The sequence below is a fragment of the Mustela erminea genome, chromosome 3, assembly GCF_009829155.1.
Source record: "Mustela erminea isolate mMusErm1 chromosome 3, mMusErm1.Pri, whole genome shotgun sequence".
Lineage (NCBI taxonomy): Eukaryota > Metazoa > Chordata > Mammalia > Carnivora > Mustelidae > Mustela > Mustela erminea.
In genome coordinates, this window is record NC_045616.1 from 74,260,370 (window position 1) to 74,283,820 (window position 23,451).

The following is a 23,451-nucleotide window of genomic DNA, read 5'->3' on the forward strand; positions in this document are numbered from 1 at the left end:
AAACAGGGTGTTCTGAGGAAATCTCTACATTATTCTCACTATTTGAAATCCAGAGTTTGACACTGGTTTACTCTACAGTCCGGTGAGGTATGATTTTGTTGGGGAGGATTAAGATAGTGCCTCTAACACCAAACCACCTTTGAGCCTCTCAAAAATAATGGGACTGCTCCTTCACTTTCCGGAAGTGAGTTTTCTTTTGCACATAAAACTCTTCCCACAAGCATAAATGTACTCATGCATATGTGCAAAAGGAGTGAGATAATTATGTACCTTTGGGGCTTAAATACCTCTGGTGTCACATCACACCTTAGGCATACAGTTATTTCATTTTGAACATTCACTCTGGAGAGTAATTACTCATCCCATAACTTGGTCATAAAAAGCAGAGCTTATTCAGTATTTCAGCAATTATACAGCATAGGTGGATTTTTATATGGTACTTTTGTAAATCAGATAATCAAAACATAAACCTTAAAAGTTAAAAGTGCTAGAATTATGACAAGTTACACAGACTTAATAAGCCTTTAACTTGAGACAAGTCTACAAAGTAATCTGCAGCGGCTACAGAAAGACCCAGCTATGGAATGAAAGTTGAACCTATAAGGAGAGTTCACTAATTTGAGAAAGTATGTTGGCAAAAGGAATGAGGTCACAAGAAGACAAATCAAACAATCCAAGTTTTATGAAGAAGGATAGTGTCCTATTTACTATCTTATATCTTACATTAGCCAGTCAGGTTGCACCTTTACACTGCCTACTCCCAACTGAAAAATAAAGGTCTTAAAAAAGAAAGAAAGGGACAGAGGAAGGGAGAGGGAGAGAGAGAGGGGAAGAAAAAAGAACAGAAAGACAGGAAGGTCGGTCTTAAAATTTCAGGCTAGTGTATTTAACAGCAAATGTCCCTTTAGAGAGTCTTACGGTTACACACAGAAGGGAGTAAGGAAAAGAAAAAGTCCGTGGTGGTGCCTGGAAAGACACATCTAATCTTTCCTTCCCTGCAAACAGAGGAGTTTTCCCAAAACAAAAGACGGAAAGGAAATGTTAAGTCTTGTTCTAAGAGTTAGACAAGACGTTAGGCTTTAATTTATTAATAAGGAGAGAACGTCCACAGTGCTTCAACAAACTACTCAATCTCTCCATCAGCAGGGCTGCTAACAACCCACCAGCACCCGGAGCTGCCTTCCAGTAACCGTGTGCATGCACCTCAGAAGCTTTACGCAGCTTCAATTAAACCTATCTCCTCTTTGAAGTTATCTCCTCCATAAAATGCCCCCAAGTCTCCCACTAAAATCAAGGAACCGATTTAAAAGAGAAAGTTGTCATTGTTTCAAGCCAAACTATTAATGTCATCAAGTGCAGTGAATGAAACTCTTTAAGAAGCTTAGCAAAGAAAAAAGTCATATTCAACTTAGCATCAACTCCAAGAAGCAAGAAGATACCATGGATCATATATCCATTTCTACTAGGAAAGCCTAAAAAATAAAATGTAACACATCCCAGAAATCATGGACCACCATTCAACAATCAGGAAACTGACTTCTGAATGGCGTCACAGATCAAGGTCTCTGTATGGCTTCTTTGGTGAACATAAAGAAAGACAAGCTGCCTTCAACAAAAGAAAAGATGGTGGTACAGTAACAACATCCCACTTGACAAGTAGGAGGCCTGAGTGTCGGGTCTGGCAAAGACTGTCTGAGTGCTCCTGGACATGTGACCTAGCCATCTTATGCCCCAGTTTCCTGAGCCACAGAATGAACAGAGAATCTTCCCAAAGTTGTCATGAGGGCTAGAATCATGCTCGTAGAGCACTGAAACTGGTACTTCAAAAATGCTAGATGTTTTTAAGCTGCAAGTACAGAGAACAGTAAATGAATAGAAATTTCAAATTAGAGTTGACTCCCACCACCACCAAACAAGATACTGGAAAGAACTCAAGTTTGTCCAAGACCACGTTAATGGGACAGAAATAACCTTTTGTGGTAGATACTTGATTGGTATTTTTTACATGCATCATTCTAGCCTGCTATTTTTAAACTAAACTAACATGAAGAACCAAAGGTTAACATGACCAAAAAAAAAAAAAAAAAAAAAAAAGCCGAAAAGCAAAGGCTCGAGCACAGGCAAGAATACAGAATCATAAACAGGAAAAAGTGGTGCTTGCAGACCTGCTATGTGCCCCACAGTGACCCTGCACACAAGCTCTGTCCCTGCTCACCAAGATGCAATACAGCTACCCAGTCAAGAAAAATGAGAAAAAGAGGAAACAAGAACAGACCCACACATGAGCAAGAGAGTCTCCTGCTCTAACCGCATGCCCTATCATCCACTCAAAACCTTTGACTGTTTGGTTTTTCCCAGTAATACATGACAAGTTGAATTTCTCAGTCCATGTCATATAAACCCACATACCAATACAAGTGACCCTGATATAGGAGCTTCTAACTCTTCTAAGAAAGTCCCTCTAACAGCAGACAGGCATGCAAATATACATCCGGGGAACACAGAAGTGGCCCAAAGTGACCATCAAACATACAGCTGGGCTGTTTTTCAAACTGACACATTCTTTGTTGTACAGGTGTGGGAAAAAAAGGTGAATGGGACCACGGAGTTCAAGCAGTGCCTCTTCCTGGAAAGTAGGAAAAAAAAATTTTTTTTTAAAGATTTTATTAATTTGACAGATCACAAGCAGAGAAGCAGGCAGAGAGGGGGCGGCGGGGGAAGCAGACTCCCTGCTGAGCAAAGATCCTGATGCGGGGCTCCATCCCAGGACCATGAGGATCATGATCTGAGCCAAAGACAGAGGCTTAACCCACTGAACTACCAGGCACTCCAGAAAAATATTTTTCAAATAAAACATTACTTCCTTCATCCATTTATTCAACAAACTTTTGGGAGTCAACTATATGTAAAGGATTGTGCTAAAAGGTACGGATACAAAAACACATTTATCACCCATCAGTATAAACACAAATATACTATCTAATGGGGAAGACCACGCATACTGTTACAAAGAAGAGAAGTCTTTGCCAGATTTCTCTGAGGCACAACAACTTAAAATTAATGCATTAACCAGGCAGAAAGAGGATTCCAACCAGAAAAAATAAAAAAGAACGTGGGCAGAGGCAGCTAGTAGGGCAGCTTGGGAGGCAACTGAGGGGTAAGGGATAAAGATGTGCAAGAGGCAGATGAGAATCCAGGCCAGACCATGCCAGTGCATACCCACTAACAACTTCAAGTTCTCTGAGCAAAGGGAGGCCACTGAAAGTTCTGCACAAGGAGCGCATGGGTAACATCATTCTGGCTAAAATACAGAGTGTCAGAGCTAACACGTGCCAGTCCAAAGTTTACAGGCTGATTCTAACACTCTTACAAATACATGAAGTCCTCTCTCACGCATGTATATACATACACAGAATAAAAGCATATTCTATGAAATAAAAAACCTCCGCGGTACATACCAGAGGTGCAGAAAGGTCATTAACAGGCCTTTCACCAGAGAGCTAGGAAAGAGAGTGGGGTAGATAGGTCACATCAGCACAGCTTTCAATGGCAAGACCTACAAGATCACCTAAAAATAGAATTGAGGGGAAAAAAGCCACCCAAAATGTCAGATGAGAGTAAGCTCTTAAATTTTCACTTGAAACTATTTTTCTCAACACTTTTATTTATAAAAATTTAAATAAGAAAAAGGTTAATCAACTCTTTATTGATTCAAGCTGCTAAAAGAAGGGAAGGTAGATATCAGCATACAGATATATCACCTGAGAAATTCAGAAATGTGTCTAAAACGGAGTGCTTTGTAACTTCTTCCATTCTCTGCTTGCCCATAGTAAGCAAATATTCATGGAATATTACTAAACCCCCAAGTCACCAGGCTAGTCCATAAACTGTCCATTCTATTCATGAATATCACTGAATTGATATTATACATGCCTCTTTCCACTTTCAGAAGAATAATTCTAGAGTTCCCAGTAATGACAAGATTCATTGCTCATTAGGGTTAAAAAGAGGGAGGAATTAAAACATCAAGGTCATGTCATACTTTGTTCAATAATACATATAATATTTAGTTGCACTAGATCAGGCAACATCTACTATTATAATAAAATATTAAGAGATTATCCTAGATTGTAAAATTTAATGTTTTAATGGTAACAAAATAACTTTTTGCAACAATATTTCCCTTATCTGATTAGAAAATCAATACATGATGATTGCAGGGTTTGGGGGAAATACAGAAAACTAGAAGAAAATAATGGAGAAAATTAGGTAAATTGGAGAAATTAGGTAAATAATGGAGAAAATCAGGTAAAAGGGGAACATTGCATAACAACGTATTTTCCTCCTGTAATTATTTAGCATTCAAGTACTTTCATGTATTCATTCCCATGTGGGTCTCTTAACAACCTCCTGATAGAGGTGACAGAGAGGTATAATTATTCACATTTTAAAAGGAGTCAAGGAATCCCAGAGCCAATAAGTGATGCCTAAGGGTACATAGGTAGTAAGACAAGAGCCAGCAACAAGGACTCTAGTCTCCTGATGGGTCAGACGTGCTCTCAAGCTCACAGTCATGTGATTAGCAAATAAGACACTCAGAGAAGTGGCCAACTGCCAGTACATAAAATGAGCAGTAACTGTGAACATCAATCTAAGGTAAGAAAATGTGCAAAGAGAATGGTATCATTAAAAGAAACATACTAAAATGTTATAGCATCAAATAAGAATAGGAAAATTTACATATCTTTAAATTGCCCCCCCCCAAAATAGGGGTGGGATGGGAAGGGAAGGGCAGGGAGCAGGTGGCAGAGGGGAGAAATCCATGAAACCCACAAAGTTGGAGAATCTATTAACTGTTTCCTCTTGATGTCAGTAAGAACACAGACAGAAATCATGTATTTCCTATCTGAAAGAGATAGAGTAGAGCAGCTGATGAAGACCAGAGATCAAAGTTTCCCTTCAGTCCCAATTAACTCCTCAAACAATGTTCCTTTCTCCCCTCTCTCCCTACACATACACTGGAGCATGCGTGTGCAAACACAGAGTTTAATTTTAAAAATAATTTATTAACTGCCCCCCTTTGTGAAAAACAAGATACACATATAAGTATAGTAACTACATACTTTATAATCTAAACTGGAACACTTACAAGAGTGAAAAAAGGGACTGTTGACAATTATGGCAAGAAATGAGGCATAAATTAAGATGGGCTGGACAAATGGGAACACAAGGTCACCCAATATCTGGATAACCCATCTGAACCAAGCACTGGGAGTACACCTTTACTATCAAGTTATTGTTCAAAACACTGTTTGGTTAGGCCGCTTTGGGCAAAACAGAGTCTGAAGCAAATTCTACCTCAAGAGAAAGTCATCAGCATTTTGTAGACCAGTTTAATAAACCACTCCTATTAATTAGCCAATGTCTTTTCATAAGATGTCAGATCTTGTGGGATGTTTTGAAGTTATACATGTTTTGCAAATCATCTGGAAAGAAAAGTTTAAAAAAACCCTAAATTTATTTTTGCCAGCTTCTTTAAAAAGTGAAATAGCAAATAAAAGGAAAGACAATCTCTTAATCCCTCAAAGGCATTTATAATTGAAAGTTATTTTCTTGGATAACTCAAAAGTACTGTTCTACACAGGAATGCCCAATTTATTTTCTGTTTAGGGTTGGAATCCTCAAATAAATAAACGGCTTTTATAACAGCTTTTTGGCCATTGCTATTAACAAGTCAGCAAGCTTACAGAAAAAGTCCCCTCAAATAAGAAAAAGAAACTTTATAAGGTTGTTTCTGCAGAAATAAACTGATGGTAATAGACCAAGTCCTAAATACTAATCTACCTATCTTGTGGTCATACTCCTATTCAAAGTATTACTATTCAAGTAGAAATTACAACTTGGAGCTTTTTTTTTTTTTTTTCAACTTAAAGAATTTCATACAGGCGCCCAGAAAGACTGGCATGTAATCTAAGCTTATTCATTCAAGTAACATTTCCACCTCTACTACATATACACTGCATGGGCACTATTAATAGTTGGCTCTCCTGAATTTAAAATTTGCTAGTACCTTTTTTTTCAATTTGGCAGATACATCTTTCACACCAAAAAGGGAGCTGGTCTTTAAATACTCTCAGATTTTCATCCCGAAGAACAAGACTAAAAATAAACAATGGGCAACTCAAAATGACTCTGTAACTGTGTATGGCAGAATATTTTTACATTTGTTTGTTAGCACTTCACATTTTCAGTCATCTGATAGTCAACCATTGCTCCCTCTATTAAAGAGGCTTAGATATCTGCAATGCTACAAAGTATGTGATTTTCTGATTTCTCATAAGAAATCACCTCTCTTTTTCCTCCAATATTTCATTAAGGATGAGTTCCACAATTTTCTTCTCAAGTTTGGAAAAGGTGACGAATTAGATATGCAGGTGTCAGTCCCCACAACAACCCCTTGTAGAATTTCAGAAGGTCAACCTAATTTCACTAGAAGAAAACCGTATTATTTAAACATACCCAGTTTACTGTATCTTTTTTTTTTAAAACAGTATGACAGTTCTAGATTTCTTAAGTAAGCCTTCTTAAAAGAGTCAAACATAGAATTTTCTAGATTTATTTAAAAAGGCTTCTTAAAAGAGTCAGGATCAAAGCTCAATTCTAAATGATTAAAAAAGCAAACCAAAAAAGAGAAAACTAGTTGATCCACAACTGCAACAGATCAAAGAGGGACAGAACAACTCAAGGAAGTTAATTTTTTTTTTAAAGATTTTATTTATTTATATGACAGAGAGTGTGCACAGAGGGACCAGGAGAGGGAGAAGCAGTCTCCCCACTGAGCAGGGAATGGATGCAGGGCTGTATCCCAAGACGCTGGGATCATGACCTGAGCCCAAGGTAGAGGCTAAACAAAATGACCCACCCAGGCACCCCTCAAGGAAATAAACTTTTAAAACTAGCCAATACATCCTAAAACTATCATAATGTAGACTGCCGTTATACACTGAACTTTCACAAATTACCTTCTGAATTATTACTATTTTTAAGAGGAAGAACTGGGGGGGAGGAGAAGGTTAGGTAAAAAATAAGTTTTGTAGGGGCGCCTGGGTGGCTCGGTGGGTTAAAGCCTCTGCCTTCGGCTCGGGTCATGATCCCAGGGTGCTGGGATCGAGCTGCGCATTGAGCCCCGCGTCGGGCTCTCTGCTCTGCAGGGAGCCTGCTTCCTCCCCTCTCTCTCTCTGCTTGCCTCTCTGCCTACTTGTGATTTCTCTCTCTGTCAAATAAATAAAATCTTAAAAAAAAAAAAAAGTTTTGTATTACATTAAATATTCAACCCAAACAAATGTAAGTTCTTGAAATCTGAACATGGCTACGTGAATTTTTTGTGCTTTTCTGAGTTTAGCCCACCACAATCACCATTCCTTCCTAAGACCCCAAACACACACACACACACACACACACACACACACACACACACACAGTTAAAAAATACAAACCATATCCTCATATGGTTTTCAGAAGAGCACCGATTTCATAGAAAAGCACAAGAACTCAGAAGTCTCAGGATTTACCAAAATCAAAAATAAGCCACTCCTAAGCTATGGGCTACTAAGACAAATTCAGATTTCATATATATATACTGAATTTTGAATAAACTCATCATCACTCACTCCTGTATCACCAATTTTTTTCCAACACACAGGAACTTATAAACTATGAAAGTAAATCATTAAAAATGAGAATGAAAAAATCATAAATGAAACAAATTACTATTAAAACATTTTTTTAAATCTGTCCATTTTATTTTTTTTTTAAAGATTTTATTTATTTATTTGACAGAGAGAAATCACAAGTAGATGGAGAGGCAGGCAGAGAGAGAGGAGGAAGCAGGCTCCCTGCTGAGCAGAGAGCCCGATGCGGGACTCGATTCCAGGACTCTGAGATCATGACCTGAGCCGAAGACAGTGGCTTAACCCACTGAGCCACCCAGGCGCCCCTAAATCTGTCCATTTTAAAATAAAAGTATTTTGCATAAATTGTTAAAATGAATAGTCTTCTGAAAACTTTTTTCCCCACTGCAACCATCCTTATTAAAAGCAAAAATGCATTATCTAGTACTTTAGAATTTCCTGCTATTTATGAAACAGCTTAGACAAAAATGCTTTTTAAATAAGTTACTAAGAGAGATCCATGAAAACAGCATGGAAACTGCTCAGGCAAGTTCCAATAAGGAACGCCATTTGAGCCCTTTGCTTATAAGGACTTTAAACAGCACCAGTCTGGTGCTGGGCTACTTTCTGGGCTTTGGTTTTAATCAAGCTGATCTGGTACTGACATCATTTACGTGACTCACCTAAATAAAATCTAAATTACATTAAGGGTCCATACTATAGTCACTTACCTACTATCATCAGGTAGATTACAATGTTCTACGAATCATATTAAATTATATGGATAGATGATGTGTCTATCTATCTATACAAATGAACAACCATCTAGAAGAAACATATATAGACAGATTAATGGATCTTTTTTCAGACACCTTTGGAATAACTACTATAACCACTAACTCCAAAAAGACACCAAATGGCACAATTACTACACTGTGTTAGAGCTCAAAGTACTTGATAATCTATACCCAAGACATTTTAATTATAATTTTTATTTTCACCCTAAGTAAAAAAAATAAAATATTCTCAACTCAGCAAAAGCAAGCTGCCCAATTTGCTCTTATCCACAATGTAAGCACCTTGTCTTAAGATGTAAAAATGTAAATAAACTCTAAAACATCTGCCTTCTCTAAGCTATTATGCCAGAAATTCACCTCTCACTAAATCCCTCACCTAAACTTTCTTATTCCACAAGTGAATTCAGCAGAATTCATCCAATAACTACCTTCAAGACAAAATGAAGAAAAAAAAAATCAATTTGATTCTATTTCTAGTTATTTTGGCCAATTATTTTGCGCTACCTTACGGACATCAGATCAATGCACTAACTAAATGTTATCCTGCCATTCAACGAATCTAAGTATATTACACCACTGCTCATTGAATAAGTGAATAAAAACCATCATCCCTGGTTCTATTCATGTTCAGTGTAGTCCATGGTCCAATGAAAATCATCCCTAATGTAATTCAGCTTGTTTATGTACCACTGTGGAAAGAATATACACAATGTTCTTACCGAAGTCCCTTCAAAGATACGGATTCACACTCCAACATTCTTTTTACTTTTTTCAAAAATTATTCAAGAACAAATACAATGTACTTTTCATTTTGAATGAATCAAGAAATCAAATAAGTACTGAAATTCACACATGCAGTCAAAAGTTTAAAACTCAGTTTGCAAGTAAAATCCACATAATACTGGCTGTAGAATATGCATAATCTAGACGCAGATACCGAAATTCCAAATACCTAGCTGCTCCCTACAAGAATAAATAATAAGCTTTTGGGGCCTAGGGAACATATTCCTACAGCATTAACCAAACCTAACTACACACAACTGTTAGCAAAGGGAACACTGACAACTGTAAAAAAAAAAACCATACAAGTGTTTTTTAAAAATGTCTGACAACACCTGTAATTATATAAGCCAATTCAGACTCTACAACTTTAACAGCAACAGCAATTTTAAAAGATGCCCAAGGCATAGTAAATAAGTCCAGCAAATTTCACACTTCTTGGTGCCACCACAAAACCAAAATTACTGAGCAGGATATTAAGTGTGACCTGATATGGCAACTCTTAAATCTTTCTCCCATCTAACACAGTTATAGTAGTATGAAGACCACTATCAAAAATCAATACTTTCTAAAAATAAACAGTACATCCCATTTCAAAAAAGAAGAGGTAAGTAGAGTATCATAGAGTATCATGGTGGAGAATATGCCTAAAGCCTGAAAATTAGTTTAGTCAGATAACTGAAAAGTTGGGTTTTTGACATTTGCCAGCAGTCCCACAACGTGCTGGCCCGGTGCCATCATGGCCTGGTGCCAGTCTGATGCAGGGCCAGGCTAAAAATAGCAGCCAAGCAGCAGCTGGAACACATAGGTCCTTGTGACCTCAGCTTTATTTCCCTAAATCAAGGGAAGCTGGAGGGGAGGAGACAACTGCAGGCAAAGAAGGGAACAGAGTATGCTCTTGGCTGGTATTTCCTACCTCTTCAGGATTTCCTCCCTTTTTTCCTACCACTCCCTCCCCCTCCTAATCCTCACTCTCTTTGCTCCATTCCCCCACACTTAAAAAAGGAAGAAAAGGGGCGCCTGGGTGGCTCAGTAGGTTAAGCCTCTGCCTCCAGCACAAGTCATGGTCTCAGGGTCCTGGGATCAAGCCCCAAATCGGGCTCTGCTCGGTGGGGAGACTGCTTCCCACCCCCTCCGCCTGCTTCTATGCCTACTTGTGATCTCTCTCTGTCAGATAAATAAATAAAATCTTTCAAAAAAAAAAAAAAAAAGGGAAGAAAAAGAAGTGCGGTAAGGCAAGGAGAGAAAGACAGACAGACGGTGAAATGCTGAAAAAGTTGGTTTCAGAGGCTCCTCTACCTTGTATCCCCAAGTCTCACTTGATTCTACACCATCACAAAGCAGCCATTGGTCATTTCACTCCTCAGCTTTACCACTGTCTACAGGAAGCGGATGAAAAACATCACACAGGTGACTGACAGGAAGAGGAGGCCTAAAAGATGGTGCCAGGAGTGCAAAATACTAAGTGCTAAAAAAGCTTAAAGAGTGCTAAAAAATAATAATAATAATAAATAAAAATTTTTAAAAAAATAAACAAGGTCCTAAAGAAACAGGGCAAACTGGTTTAAAAAAAAAAGGGGGGGTCTCACTCATCACTATATCAATCAGATTACAAATTTCTGGTATTTGAGTTTTGGGGGTTGATTTTATGACAAATATTTATAAAAGCCATGACCATTTTCTCTGTAGAAATGAGTTAGGATAAAGCAGTAGCAGAAGCAAAGGTTGAACACAACCAAATACAGTGCTGCCTTCAACTTCCGCAGGCCTTCACCAAGAATTATCAACCTAGTACTAGAAAAGGCTGCAGGCTCTGCCCATTACACCGAAATCATAAAATATTTAATTTATACAAATGCTGGTCACTGTCAGCAAATTTTTTAACAGGTACAATGTGGCACATATAGCATTCTAAATTGTACTGATCGAATTAAGAGATTTAATTTAAATCTTGCTTCTGGGGGCGCCTGGTGGCTCAGTGGATTGAGCCTCTGTTTTCGGCTCAGGTCATGATCTCGGGGTCCTGGGATAGAGCCCCACATCGGGCTTTCTGCTCAGTGGGGAGCCTGCTCCCCCCCACCCCGCGCCTGCCTCTCTGCCTACTTGTGATCTCTATAAAATAAATAAATAAAATCTTTAAAAATAAATAAATCTTGCTTCTGTGGACTCACTCTACATGCTAACCTCCTATGCATATTTTCTGTATAGTATCTTCCAACATTAGAGATCTGACATCAATTAACAATGAAAAATGCATTAAGTAAACAGAGAGACTGTTAAATAAGGCAGGATCAGGCAGTGAGTTGCCTGAATTTTAAGCACATTAATTCACTAAATGAACTTCCAATTTACTTGATCAATTCATTTGGTTAGTAAGAGTTTAAATGTACTGACAGGTCCTACTGCATCCTTCAAATTAACGTCTTTCCAATAAACTCTTTCTCAAAGAATATTAAATCTTTTTACCAGCAATAAGAAATAGTATGATTTTTAATCATAACACTTAAAAAGGGCCTTAAAATGAGATAAATAATTTCTTAAATACACCTTGAGAGATAACCTCTGCTTCATACAGATCACATTTAGCTCTACCCTAAAAGTTACTCCTCTTTCAAAAGTTAAAAATGCCCAATGGAAGATGATCAAAACCACCCTCACAACCACCTTCTAAAGCTGAAATTCATTCATAAAAGGAATTTTTGAAATGCAGTGTTTCGAGTCAAATTTCAAAATACATGTTAAAAATCATAGCTGTGATCACAATTTAAAATTCTGGATACTATGAAAATCACTCTAGAAAGTAGAAAGACTATAAACCTAAAGATGAACCTTCTAGAGTAATTAATGATGACACATCATGGGCAGTATTACGTAGAGGCTAAGAGTACCAGCCAGCGGGGGTGGGTTTGGCTTGCTAACGTACCAGCCTGTGTGACAAGGCAAAAGTCCCTTTCATTTTTTCCCCAATGCTTTGGTTCCTTCATCTATAAAATGAAGATGATAAAAATACCTACCTCAACAGACTGTTAAGAAATACAAAGTGCTTGGAGCAGTAACTAACACAAGGTTAAGGCTATGAAAGTGTTAACTATTATAACTACTATTACTATTAGTAGATACTGCTGCAGTAGTATTAAGGAAGCTCACTGTGAATCATGCTCAGCTCAGTGAAGAAAAGCTCCCAATCATACAAGAGGTCTTTCAGAGTTGGAGAGATTACAGAAGCTTTTGAGACCACAACAATTATAGGAAAGACCATTTTCATCTAGCAGCTATGTACATACCACCTACTGGCATAAGGGTACAGGACAATGACAAAATACTGAAGAACTTACAAAAACAGGTCAAAGGTAGACACTACTGGTTAAGTTTTCATAAATATACTAAATTCAGAGCAACCAAAGTTGTTACTGGGTATTAACTTCTGTTGTTCCGCATGACCATTTTATACTTCCAGTAACTTCCTTACTACATAGAGGTAGGCACAGGTGCTGGAGTACAGTCACATGTGCTCACAAGGCTGTCATACAGTTTCATAAAGTCAACACTTGTAACTAACTTTTTCAAAACTTTCATCTCATCTTAGAATCTCTACAATTTCCAAATGTCTACAAATATTTCACACTAGCATGCATTTAGCATGCTAGAAGCATTGCTTAACCGAAGCCATTAGATTTTAGACAGATACTAAAATGCTATCTAGAAATACTTTTATAACATTCAATAAAATGTTTGCCAATAAGCTCTACAACAGTCCAGTCATTCTACATTCAAGAATATGCCTGTCCTGGGGTGCCTGGCTAGCTCAGTCAGTGGACCATGCACGACTACTGGGTACGGGTTTGAGCCCTACACTGGGTATAAAGATTACTTAAAAATAAAAAAACCTTTAAAAACCTTAAAATTCTTAAAAAAAAAAAAAAGAATATGCTTGCCCTGAGCTCTGGAGTTTTGTAAAACTTCCCAAACAATCCCAGCAAAGTAAGAATAGTGGAAAAACAGAAATTCAAGGTTTAACCTTGCAATTTACTATTCCTCTCTGGACAAATTACTCAACATGTCTGGGCCTCAGCTCTACAAGTAGATAATGACTATCATGCGAAAGCATTTTGTAAAAACAGCTTCTCATCTGTTAGCATATTTTAAAAAGAAAGAGCACAATGCATTTGTATATAAGGGTCACTAGAATATGCTTTGGGTAATGATACTCAAATGACACCTGTGTTCATCTTCTTTTGTGCTCACTTCTGAACATCAAATAAGTTACAAATACATAAATATATGTAGATATATACAATACATTTTAACTGACACCAAACTAATTATCACTTAGGTATCTCGCAAATATAAAACACTTAGCATATCCTTAGCAACAGCATTCACTTACTATTTGCTGAAAGCCAATCTTTTTTATTTAAAGATTTTTATGTATTTATTTGACAGACAGAGATCACAAGTAAGCAGAGAGGCAGGCAGAGAGAGAAGGGGAGGAAGCAGGCTCCCTGCTGAGAAGAGAGCCCAATTCGAGGCTCCATCCCAGGACCCTGGGATCATGACCTGAGCAGAAGACAGAGGATTTAGCCCACTGAGTCACCCAGGTGCCCCTGAAAATCAATCTTTAAGTTTCAAATGAAAACCAGATTTTGCACTACATTCTTTCCAAAGCTTGCTTTAGCTACCTTTTCTAAATGAGAAAAATAAAGGAAACATCCTATTTTTCAAGAGCTGAAAACCAGGTACAGAGCATATTCTTAGCAAAACACAGTGCACCAAAGGCAAAAACTGGAAAGATACTCGGGTTTTTCGAATGAATCTAACCAACATACTTTATTCTCAGTCCGGCCAGGACTGAGAAACTAGAGTCTATTCCCATGGAGCTAGATTATCTAGTGTTTTTCGCCAAATTACCATGTGGTACTGATTTCTCAAAAGGAGATTGAGAGTCTTTCCATCCATTTCAAGAAGGAAACAGTTTGGGGCACCTGGGTGGCTCAGTGGGTTAAGCCGCTGCCTTCAGCTCAGGTCATGATCTCAGAGTCCTGGGATCGAGTCCCGCATCAGGCTCTCTGCTGAGCAGAGTCTGCTTCTCTCTCTCTCTCTCTGGCTGCCTCTCCGTCTACTTGTGATTTCTCTCTGTCAAATTAATTTAAAAAAAATAAAAATAAAAATAAAAAATTTAAAAAAAAAAAAAAAAGAAGAAGGAAACAGTTTGTTTTCTAATTTACTATAATCCCCAAACATTTACATATGTCAAAAAATTAATAAACCAAGAAAATTAAATTGGGCTTTTTTATTGTGAGAAAGCACTGTTCTTGAAATTATATCACAGTAGTTTGAAAGATAACTAAGGATTCCATGTAGTTTATGCTCACTTAAAAATTGGTGCCTATAATCTGTGTTGTTTCTAAGATGTTTATAACTTACCTATAATCATCTTTCTTTTTAGGATATTTGTCCTCTTAAATATAATATTTGGAGGTCAACAGTAGTTCAAGTTTAATGACTGCCCCTATGAAAATTTCTAACACCACAAGAGTTTGCTTTATCTTATGTATACACAACTAAGCTTCTTAAAGGTACCAAATTCACTTTGAATTACTGAAGAAAAACTGGTTTTCTAACACAAAAATACAGAGCATGTAAACATGTAGAATTACTACATATCCAATCATGCAGTTTTTAAAAGGTGCATCTTTCTTAAAAGACATTAGTATTCCTCCCCTGCCATCCTGTTCACTGAACATGTTACCAGCTGATATCAAACACTATTAACTAAGCCTTTAATAGGAGTGTGACCAGAAAAGATATGCTGGTCTCTGTCTTTCCAAATGAAACATTTAGAGTTAGAATTGATGGCAATTGATTACCCATTTTGAAAAGAAAAGAGGGCCAGGATAAACATCTTAAAAATTGGCCAAGACATACTTAAGACAATAATGACTTGAGCTGTTCAATTAATTGCAATAATTCTTCTATGAAAGGATGTGTTCCACAGGCATTCTGATCTTTCTAAAAGAAAAGGCATCAAAATCTTTGCAAAAAGGATGAAATTCAGCATACAGTTTAAATAAAATAAGGGGGATGGCCTTTTCCTCGTCAACCCAAAGTATACTCAGAATACAACTCAGGGCAAGAAACTAAAGAAAGACTGAAGCAAGAGTAAAGATGTTTCCTTAATTCAGATCTGCAATTCACCTTCCAGTATAACTGAAATCTTTCCGCTACAAGAAGTTTTGTTTCCTGAACACTTTAGATTTCCCCAGTAGACCAATACTAGCCATCAGAGAACTAAGTATTAAAACAAATTCCAAGATCTTCTCACATAATATTGAAATTTTAACTTTCCTCAGAACAATGCTAAGCATATCTGAAGCACGCACTTTTAAAAAAATCAACAATTGTGAGCAAATCAAACATTTCAACCGGCACAGAATAAAAAAAAATACGTATGCAACTATAGTTACAAAATTTTTTCTTTGGGGTACTTCTTCATTAATCAAAAGGCAGAAAACATAAAGGACCTGATTTTTAAACTATTCCATATTATCATTCTACTCTAGAAAATGCTTTCACTGAAATTACTATCACCAATAAACAAAACACCCAGTTCTGAAAGTGCATCTGGAATCACATCTTTATATAACAATCTCTGGTCTCTAAAGAAAACCAAAACCCTGGAAGAAATACCAACAATTCAGCCTTAAATAAATAAAGTGATTAAAAATTTATCCAACCTAATCCTAAAAAAGATTGCCCTTTACTGCCTGGCCACCCCCTAAAACAAAAAATTTTAGGTTATGAATTTGAAAAGGCCACAACAATGTTTTTACCAAAGTATTAACAGAATTGTGGACAATATTCTATTCTCCCCAAAAGTTACCAGCAAAACAAAACAAACAAACAAAAAAGCAACTCCTTTTAAAAATTATCTCCTTCCTGCCCATACTAAAGACAAGATCCCAGTTTTGTTTGAACACTTCTTGCTTTTAAAATGCCTAGTCATTGGGGACCTGGGTGGCTCAGTGGGTTAAGCCGCTGCCTTCGGCTCAGGTCATGATCTCCGAGTCCTGGGATCGAGTCCCGCATCAGGCTCTCTGCTCAGCATGGAGCCTGCTTCCTCCTCTCTCTCTGCCTGCCTCTCTGCCTACTTGTGATCTCTCTCTGTCAAATAAATAAATAAAATCTTTTAAAAAATAAATAAATAAAATAAAATAAAATGCCTAGTCACAAATAAGGAAACTTGTCTGTCTTGAAACAAAACTGAACATATACCAATCTTCAGAAACCGAACACATGTGCCCCAAAACAAAAAATATAAACTAAAAAACACAAGGATAAACAAAAAAACACATGCATTACCAAAATACATGCTTCTTTTTCTACTCTGAAGAAAAATCTGACCAGAACACAGTAGTAAAATGAAAAGTAAAATTACCCTCAAAACTTTGCCCATCCACTTGACTGCCCTTCCCCAAAGATATCCACTGCTCAATGGTTGCTCGTGTAGCCTTTTGGACATTTTTATACATCTGTAAGTAAGGTCTATCATTTTGTTTTAAACAGAAATTAGAGCCTACTACATGAACATATGACTTGTTTTTAAATGAATGTTCTGGTCTTTTTTTTCTCAGTGTATGTATTTCTCTCCTTCACTATTTTTCATGGTTGCATAGAATTCCAGAGTACTTCTTAACCACTGCCCTTCTGATGGAAATTTCCACTGATTCCTGCTTTTCATTATTACAAATCATATTGCAATGAGCACTGCTCACTGTACAGAACAGATCAGTGCACTAATATCAATATGTCTGTAAGATAAATTTCTAGAAATGACACAAAAAAGACTGAGCCAAGCAGCTGCGGAGGTAGCATCTTCTCCCACCTCCTCACCCAATTCTGGGTACTATGTACCCATCTTCTTTGTCTTCACCATTGTGGCAGATGAACACGGCATGTCACCTTTATTTGTGTCTCCTTATATAAGAGTTAAGACAAATTTATTAATCATTTGCATTTCTTTGTGAAAGCCATTGCTCATTTTTTAACTTACTCATCTTTCTCTTTTTTATTTTTTAAACTAATTTTTCATAGTTCTCTGTTAGCCTCCAACATGCTGCACATATCTGCCCCAGTTAGTTGCTTATCATATTTTCAGTCCTACAGAAATGTTTTTTTATCTAATTAAATTTATCTGTCTTTTAATTTGAATTGTCTTTATAATTTGAGTTCCAGATCATACTAGGAAACCTCTTTGCCAGGCAATATTTGGGGGGAAATTTTTATGTGACTTCTAAAATTATTACTTCAAAGATGTCAATAATACTAACATACAAGCACCCTTAGCAATGGCTCCCTTTTAATGTATCATTATTTAATAAAAATAAGCCAAGCATACTTTCTCTAAAACTTCCTATAATCAACTGATGGACAGCTCTGCACCAATTAAATACCTTTAAATACCTTTTACAAAGGCTTAATTTTTTCCTTTTAAATTTCTTCTTAAAATAGGAGTTGAAAAATAACTAACAAGTATGTTTAATTTCTGGGAAGTCCCAATTCTCTGACCCTCAATCCTTAAATAGTCTCGAAAGTGTGGCTATAAAATGAAGTCCAAAAATTAGATTGTACCTCTTCCATCTATAATTCAGTCACCTCTACAAAAGTCAGTAAATACTTCACCTACAAACAAACTTGCAATTTTGCAATAACAGAACACTGCTTATGGTCCTATCATGGTATCATGTTCTTTCCCATTTCAGGTTCTGAAGCTAGAACAACTTCTACCTCAGTTTGCAAAAATTATAAAATAAGCCTCTTGCGTTAATATACCAATTCAACCCACCAACCAAAGCTAAATTAGATGGTTAATCTAGTCATTCTCTCCATTCCCCTTCCACAACAAAAATCCTGGTCGTAAAGTTTTCTATCTCACAGTGCCAGCTGCCAAGCATTTAACAGCCTTCCATCTAGTAAGCTGACTGGCACAACAAGTAATACAACTTGGAAGTTAAGGAAACTGGCAAAACTCAGAGGGGAAAAAAGAATATTTTCCACAATTTGTACAGCACTTGTTTAGCACGTATGTAAGTGTTTCCAAAAGGGTGGTCAATTCCAACTATGCAAGAACCATCACACTGTTTCACATCAGCCACTGCCAACTCCATTCAGTGGCCTCAGTCCCCCTTCGGGGACTATTCAAAAAGTTACTATTTTCTTTTACAACTCACCCAGGCCTCTTCACTGATGAAAGCAGGCAAAGCCCACGCTGTGTGTCTGTCTCCTAGAGAAGATTGCATCTTTTATTTATCGCCCCTTGGCTTTATTTTCACAGTGAATTCCTGGCTTAAATGTAATCAGCCAAGAAACCCTCCCTATGTGCTCTCCTGTCATTCCTCATTGCTTGCAAGCAGAGTCAAGCACAGAAGGGGGAAAAAAAAATTCAACATTGCCAGCCAAGCCATAAAAATTCCCAAACTCTAGTTTGGTTATACTGAGAAACCATGGATGTGCTTCAATCCGTTTCAACCCAGCAGGAAACAAGGGGGACGTGAGGGTTGGGGAAAGAGGTGTAACTTTAAAGAATGCTAATTAGTTTAGTTTTGTTTTTTTAAGAAGAATGGAGAGCCTCAAAAGTTAAAACCCCTCTAGAAATACGAAAAAGGTACAGAACCTAGAAAAGACTGGGGGCCGCCTTTGGAAATAAATGACCAAACAGAAAATCACGTTCGCAGATTGATCCAGAATTCAAATTAACCACAGAGGATTAAAGAAATCTTCATTCTCTTTTGGGGCCCCTAACCAGACCCCCACTAGACTCCCAAAGAGAAGGATAAAAAGAATGGACTACGGAAAGAAAAGATGAAAAATCAGAGACAGGGATGCTTCCAACCGTCTCCTCATTCATTAGGCACCATGCTCACCGCAATACTATTTAAAGTAGAGAGCAATACGGAAGGGGGGGGGGGACAGAAAATATGTCGTTTACAATCAAGAGAAAAATACGGAAAGAAGGGAGTTTCATAATAGCATTGTTCTTTTCAGTCCAGCCCAAACATCCCCATCCTACGGTTGAAAAAGATAGCTGGCCAAAAAACAACAACAACAACACTGGGGATAGGGAGCGACGACAGGGAAAGCTTTTAAACTCGGTATTTGAGAAAACTCTCATGGTCTGTCAGAGAAAGGAGGGCTGTGCAGCTTTAAATCACAAGTCCTTCTCTCCCCTTTGTCAAACATCTTCTACTTTACAAGCTCTGAAAAGAAATAAAGAGACTCTTTTGTTTGGGTCCTCCCTTTCGGAGGATGACAGAAAACTGAAAAGGGCACAAATAAACCTGAAAATGAGAACAAAGTGCGGGGTCGCGCCCGGCTGCCAGGCGGCCGCGCCTGGAGGGACACTGCGCGGCCGCGGAGCCCCTCCGCCTCGCGCTCCTGCCGCCGCCGGCAGCGAGCGCAAACCCCGTAACTGCTCCGCAGCTCGCCCCGCGCACCGCCACCCGCCACACAGCGCTAACCAAACTCCGGCGGCAGGCGCCCCCCGGGCACCGCCAGACCCGGCAGGAAAGGGAAGCGCCAGCCGCTCCTTCCCGGGCTCGCGCCGGTCGACGCGGGGACGCCCTCGGGGGGAGAGAGGTCTCTGAGAGGGGGTCCGGCCCGCCGCCCCCTCCCTTCCGCGCTGCTCCTAGACAGGGGAGGCGCGGGGAAAAAACAGACATTTAAATCCCGGGGCCGCCGGCGGAGCTCGCCCGGGCCAGACCAGACGCCGCAACGACCCCGGTGAGCGCCGCGGCCGCCAGCCCGTCGGAGCCCCGAGAAGAGCGGCAGCCGAGTGGCATTAAAATGTAGTCCCCACCCCTCCAATAGAGGGGGCGGGGAGGGGGAGAGAGGAGAAAGAAAGAGGAGCGAGCGGCAGACAAGGGAAGAGGGCAGGGAGAGAGCAGAGTGCGGCCCGGCCGCCGGCTCGCCTCCGGCCGGCATTGTCTGTGCGGCCCGCGCCCCCTCCCCCGCCCCGCACGGCCCCGCCACACACACCCTCCGGCCGGAGCCCAGCCGTCAGCCTGCGCCTTTGTCCACAGCCACCCCCCCAAAAGGACGAGCAGCCCTCCGGGACGTGCTCCCCGGGAGGAAGGCGGGGTATGGAGCGGGCCGGGGGCATCCGACAACCCACCCCGCCAACCCGCCGCGGGGCGAGTCCTGCTGATTCATTTCCCACTCGCGCTGGCCCGTCCGGGGAGACGGAGGCAGGGAGGGGCGAGGAGGAAATGGGCGCTCCGCTCGGGAGGACGGTCCCGGCCGGTGAGGGCACCGGGCGGAGGTGCGGACGCGCGGCCGACTGAGGGGCTGCCCGGAGGAGAGGGGTCGGGCGCCCCTCCCCGAGGGACTGACGGACGGATGGACGGATGGACGGACGGACAGACGGCTCCGCGGCTGCCCCGTGACTCACCGACTTGCAGGACGTTGTCGACGCAGCCGCTCTCCAGCAGCGCGATGCCCCGGCGGAAGGGCAGCCGTGTCTCGTCGCCGCCGTCTGCCACCCCGGCAGCACCCACCGACGGGGCTCCGGCCCCGGCGGCGGCGGCGGCGGCGGCGGCAGCGGCGGCGGCGGCCGAGGTGGCGGCCGGCGAGGACGAGGAGCCGCCGCCGCCGCCCGCGCCGCCAGCGCCGCCGCCCGCGCTGCCGGGGCCGCCGCTGTCGTCGCCGGGGCCGCCCGCGGCGCCGCCGCCGGTGTTGAAGGACGAATACATGCAGATCTCCCGCTCGCTGCGGGGAAAGGACCAGTAAACGATGCGGCGCTGAACCGGCTCCGGGATGCGCTCGAAGCGCTCCTCCACGCGCTGGAACGGCCACTTCTCCGCCACCTTGCGCGCCGCGATGTCCAGCAGCGACTCCGGGCTCTGGGTCTTGCCCGGCGGCAGCAGCCCCAGCGCCGCGCCGCCCCCGCACGCCGCCGCAGCCGCACTGCCCGCCCGCTGACCGGGCCGACAGGCAGAGCTATAGCCGCCACCCGCTCCTCCACCGCCACTGCTGCCCCCGCCGCCGCCGCCGCCGCCCGGCCGGCAGCAGAGCCGTTTCGCGGGAGGAGGCTGCTGTCCGCGCTCCGCCATGACCGCGCCGCTTCTAACCCGACAGCGGAAGTGCCGGGACCCTATAAACGGCACAAGGAAGCGCGACACGCAAACGCCGCGGCGACGCCACGCTGCCATCTAGGGCCAGCCGCTCCTTGTACGGGCACAAGAGGCGGGGTCTCCTTCGTGACGTCGTGGTTGAGGCGGGGCACCGATAGGGGGACCTAGGGCCAGGGGCGGGGACTATGCAAATCGCTGAGCTGAAACATAAATAGAGCACTTCGCGGACACGGGGGTAGCGGGGGCGGCGAGGTTGGGTGCTTGGTGGGTTGTGAGAATGTCAGGCCGCTGTGACGCGGGGGGCGGGGCTCAGGCGGGGTTCCCGCGGGAGAGGACGGGCTGCCGGGCCGGGCCTAAGGTGGGTGGGTCTGTGTGCCCCCTGCCAACTCAACTTCCCCCTCCAAGTCTGTGTTTCCCTTTGATGTCCGGCAAGTGAGGACGGACTTCGTGGATCGAAACGCGGAGGGAAGGGGAGATGGAGGGAGATGAACCCGGGGAAGGGTCCGGGCTAAATGGGGGGCGGGGCCCGCGAGCCAATGCCCCACCCCCCCCCCTTCAGAGCCTGGCAGCCTGGGGAAAAGCCTCTGGGCGGAGGAGGCGCTTTCAAAACAAAGAAATGCGGCGTGGAACCTGGGGGACGGGGGTGGAGAGGAAAGCGGAGGAGGTGCGGCCGAGGCAGCCCGGCTGCCCGCTTCCCCTTGAGTCCGCCTAGGGGAACTCCCCCCACCCCCACCCCAGCCGGGACTGAAGCGCGGAGCAAGAGGGAGGAGGCTGTGTTCGGCGGTTGTTTTCCAGTTCACTTTTGCAGACCCGGGTAGGCAAAAGGAGCGCCCGCTCCGCTGTCCCGCGTGTCTGCAGTGCACCCAGCCCCGATTCCCGTGTCCGCTCTGTTCCGGGGGCCTGTGTGGGGGCCGAGCCAGCCAAAGTGTACCAAAAGGCTCAGACTTCACGGAACCTGCCCCGCAGCCGTACGACGCGCGTCCGGAGCTGGCCGCGGCCTCCCCGCCCTAGCGCACCCTCAGCACGGCGGGCGAAGAAACTGGCCCGCCCGCTGGCGCGGAGCAGGGAACTTGAACCGGCTCAAGTCACCCCGCCGCCGCGCCGCGGAGACCCCGCTCCAGGCCCGCGTGCTCCTGCTCAAGGTGGAAGGTGCACCCGGTCAGTGGATTTAGCAAACACACCTTTGTGAGTACACACGCCACGGGCGCGCGCGCGCGCGCTCATACACACACATACACACACCCCACGGGTGCGCGCTCACAACCCAGCCGGGTGCAGACGCCGGGCGCTCGGCGGCGGTCGGCGGCTGCAAACGCGCTCGGGACGCATTTGGGTCGGGCCCGCCACGGCCCCAGACGCCCGGCTGAGGGGAGCCCAGGCGCTCGGGACGCGCGCAGTGCTCTCCGCCGCGCTGGTGGCTCCCGAACGGCCCTTCCTCTCGGGTACAGGAGGCGTGGGGGCGCGGGGGGGCGAGCGAGCGAAGAGCGCAGCTTGCTAGTGCGAGGGCGCTTGGCGAAGGCTAACCGGCGAGTCCCGGGCTGAACCGGGAACCCTGCGGACATTGTTCGCAGGCCACAGAGCTCGGTCCAATCTGTGTCCTAGCCACAGACTTAATTACCACGTTAGAAACATCCTTCCTCACTCTTCGCCCCACCTTGTTTTTACTGTAAACCGCGTTACTGATACGGTCGCTATTGTCAAAGATAAACCGTCTGTCCTTTGACACTTTCCCGTCTTTTCAGGTTATTGGCTGGTGGTGCCCACTTGCCTGCCTCGTTGCCTGGATTGAAATTAAAGGGGATAGAGCGGTTCTGAGTTTTAAAGAAAATCGCCCAGGGAAGGCCAAGGCTTGGGAGACCTGGATCTGTAGGTCTTGGCTCTTAACTCTTAACTTGGGTCTTAACTATGAAGCCCTAAGCCGCAGGACGGCATGCTTGCAGACTTTCAATCGCTACCTTACTTGTTAGGAAGATTTTGATGACATTATGTTTCTGTGTATTCGTCTGGTCATTTTGGAGTAAAGGCCTGGGCAAAACACTGGAAGAACAGCTTTATAGGCAAATGGGAGGAGAAGGCTCT

The 23,451-nt window shown here is 42.6% G+C and overlaps 1 protein-coding gene across 1 annotated transcript in view; it reads right to left on the bottom strand.

Moving 5' to 3' along the window:
• The window catches only part of ZSWIM6 (zinc finger SWIM-type containing 6), a 195,606-nt gene extending 174,216 nt beyond the window's left edge, over nucleotides 1-21,390 (bottom strand). The window contains exon 1 of the mRNA XM_032336162.1: nucleotides 20,691-21,390. Within this exon, the coding sequence (XP_032192053.1) occupies nucleotides 20,691-21,351 (661 nt within the window). The 5' untranslated portion in view covers nucleotides 21,352-21,390. The remainder of the gene's footprint in view (nucleotides 1-20,690) is intronic.
• Nucleotides 21,391-23,451: the final 2,061 nt, after the last annotated feature.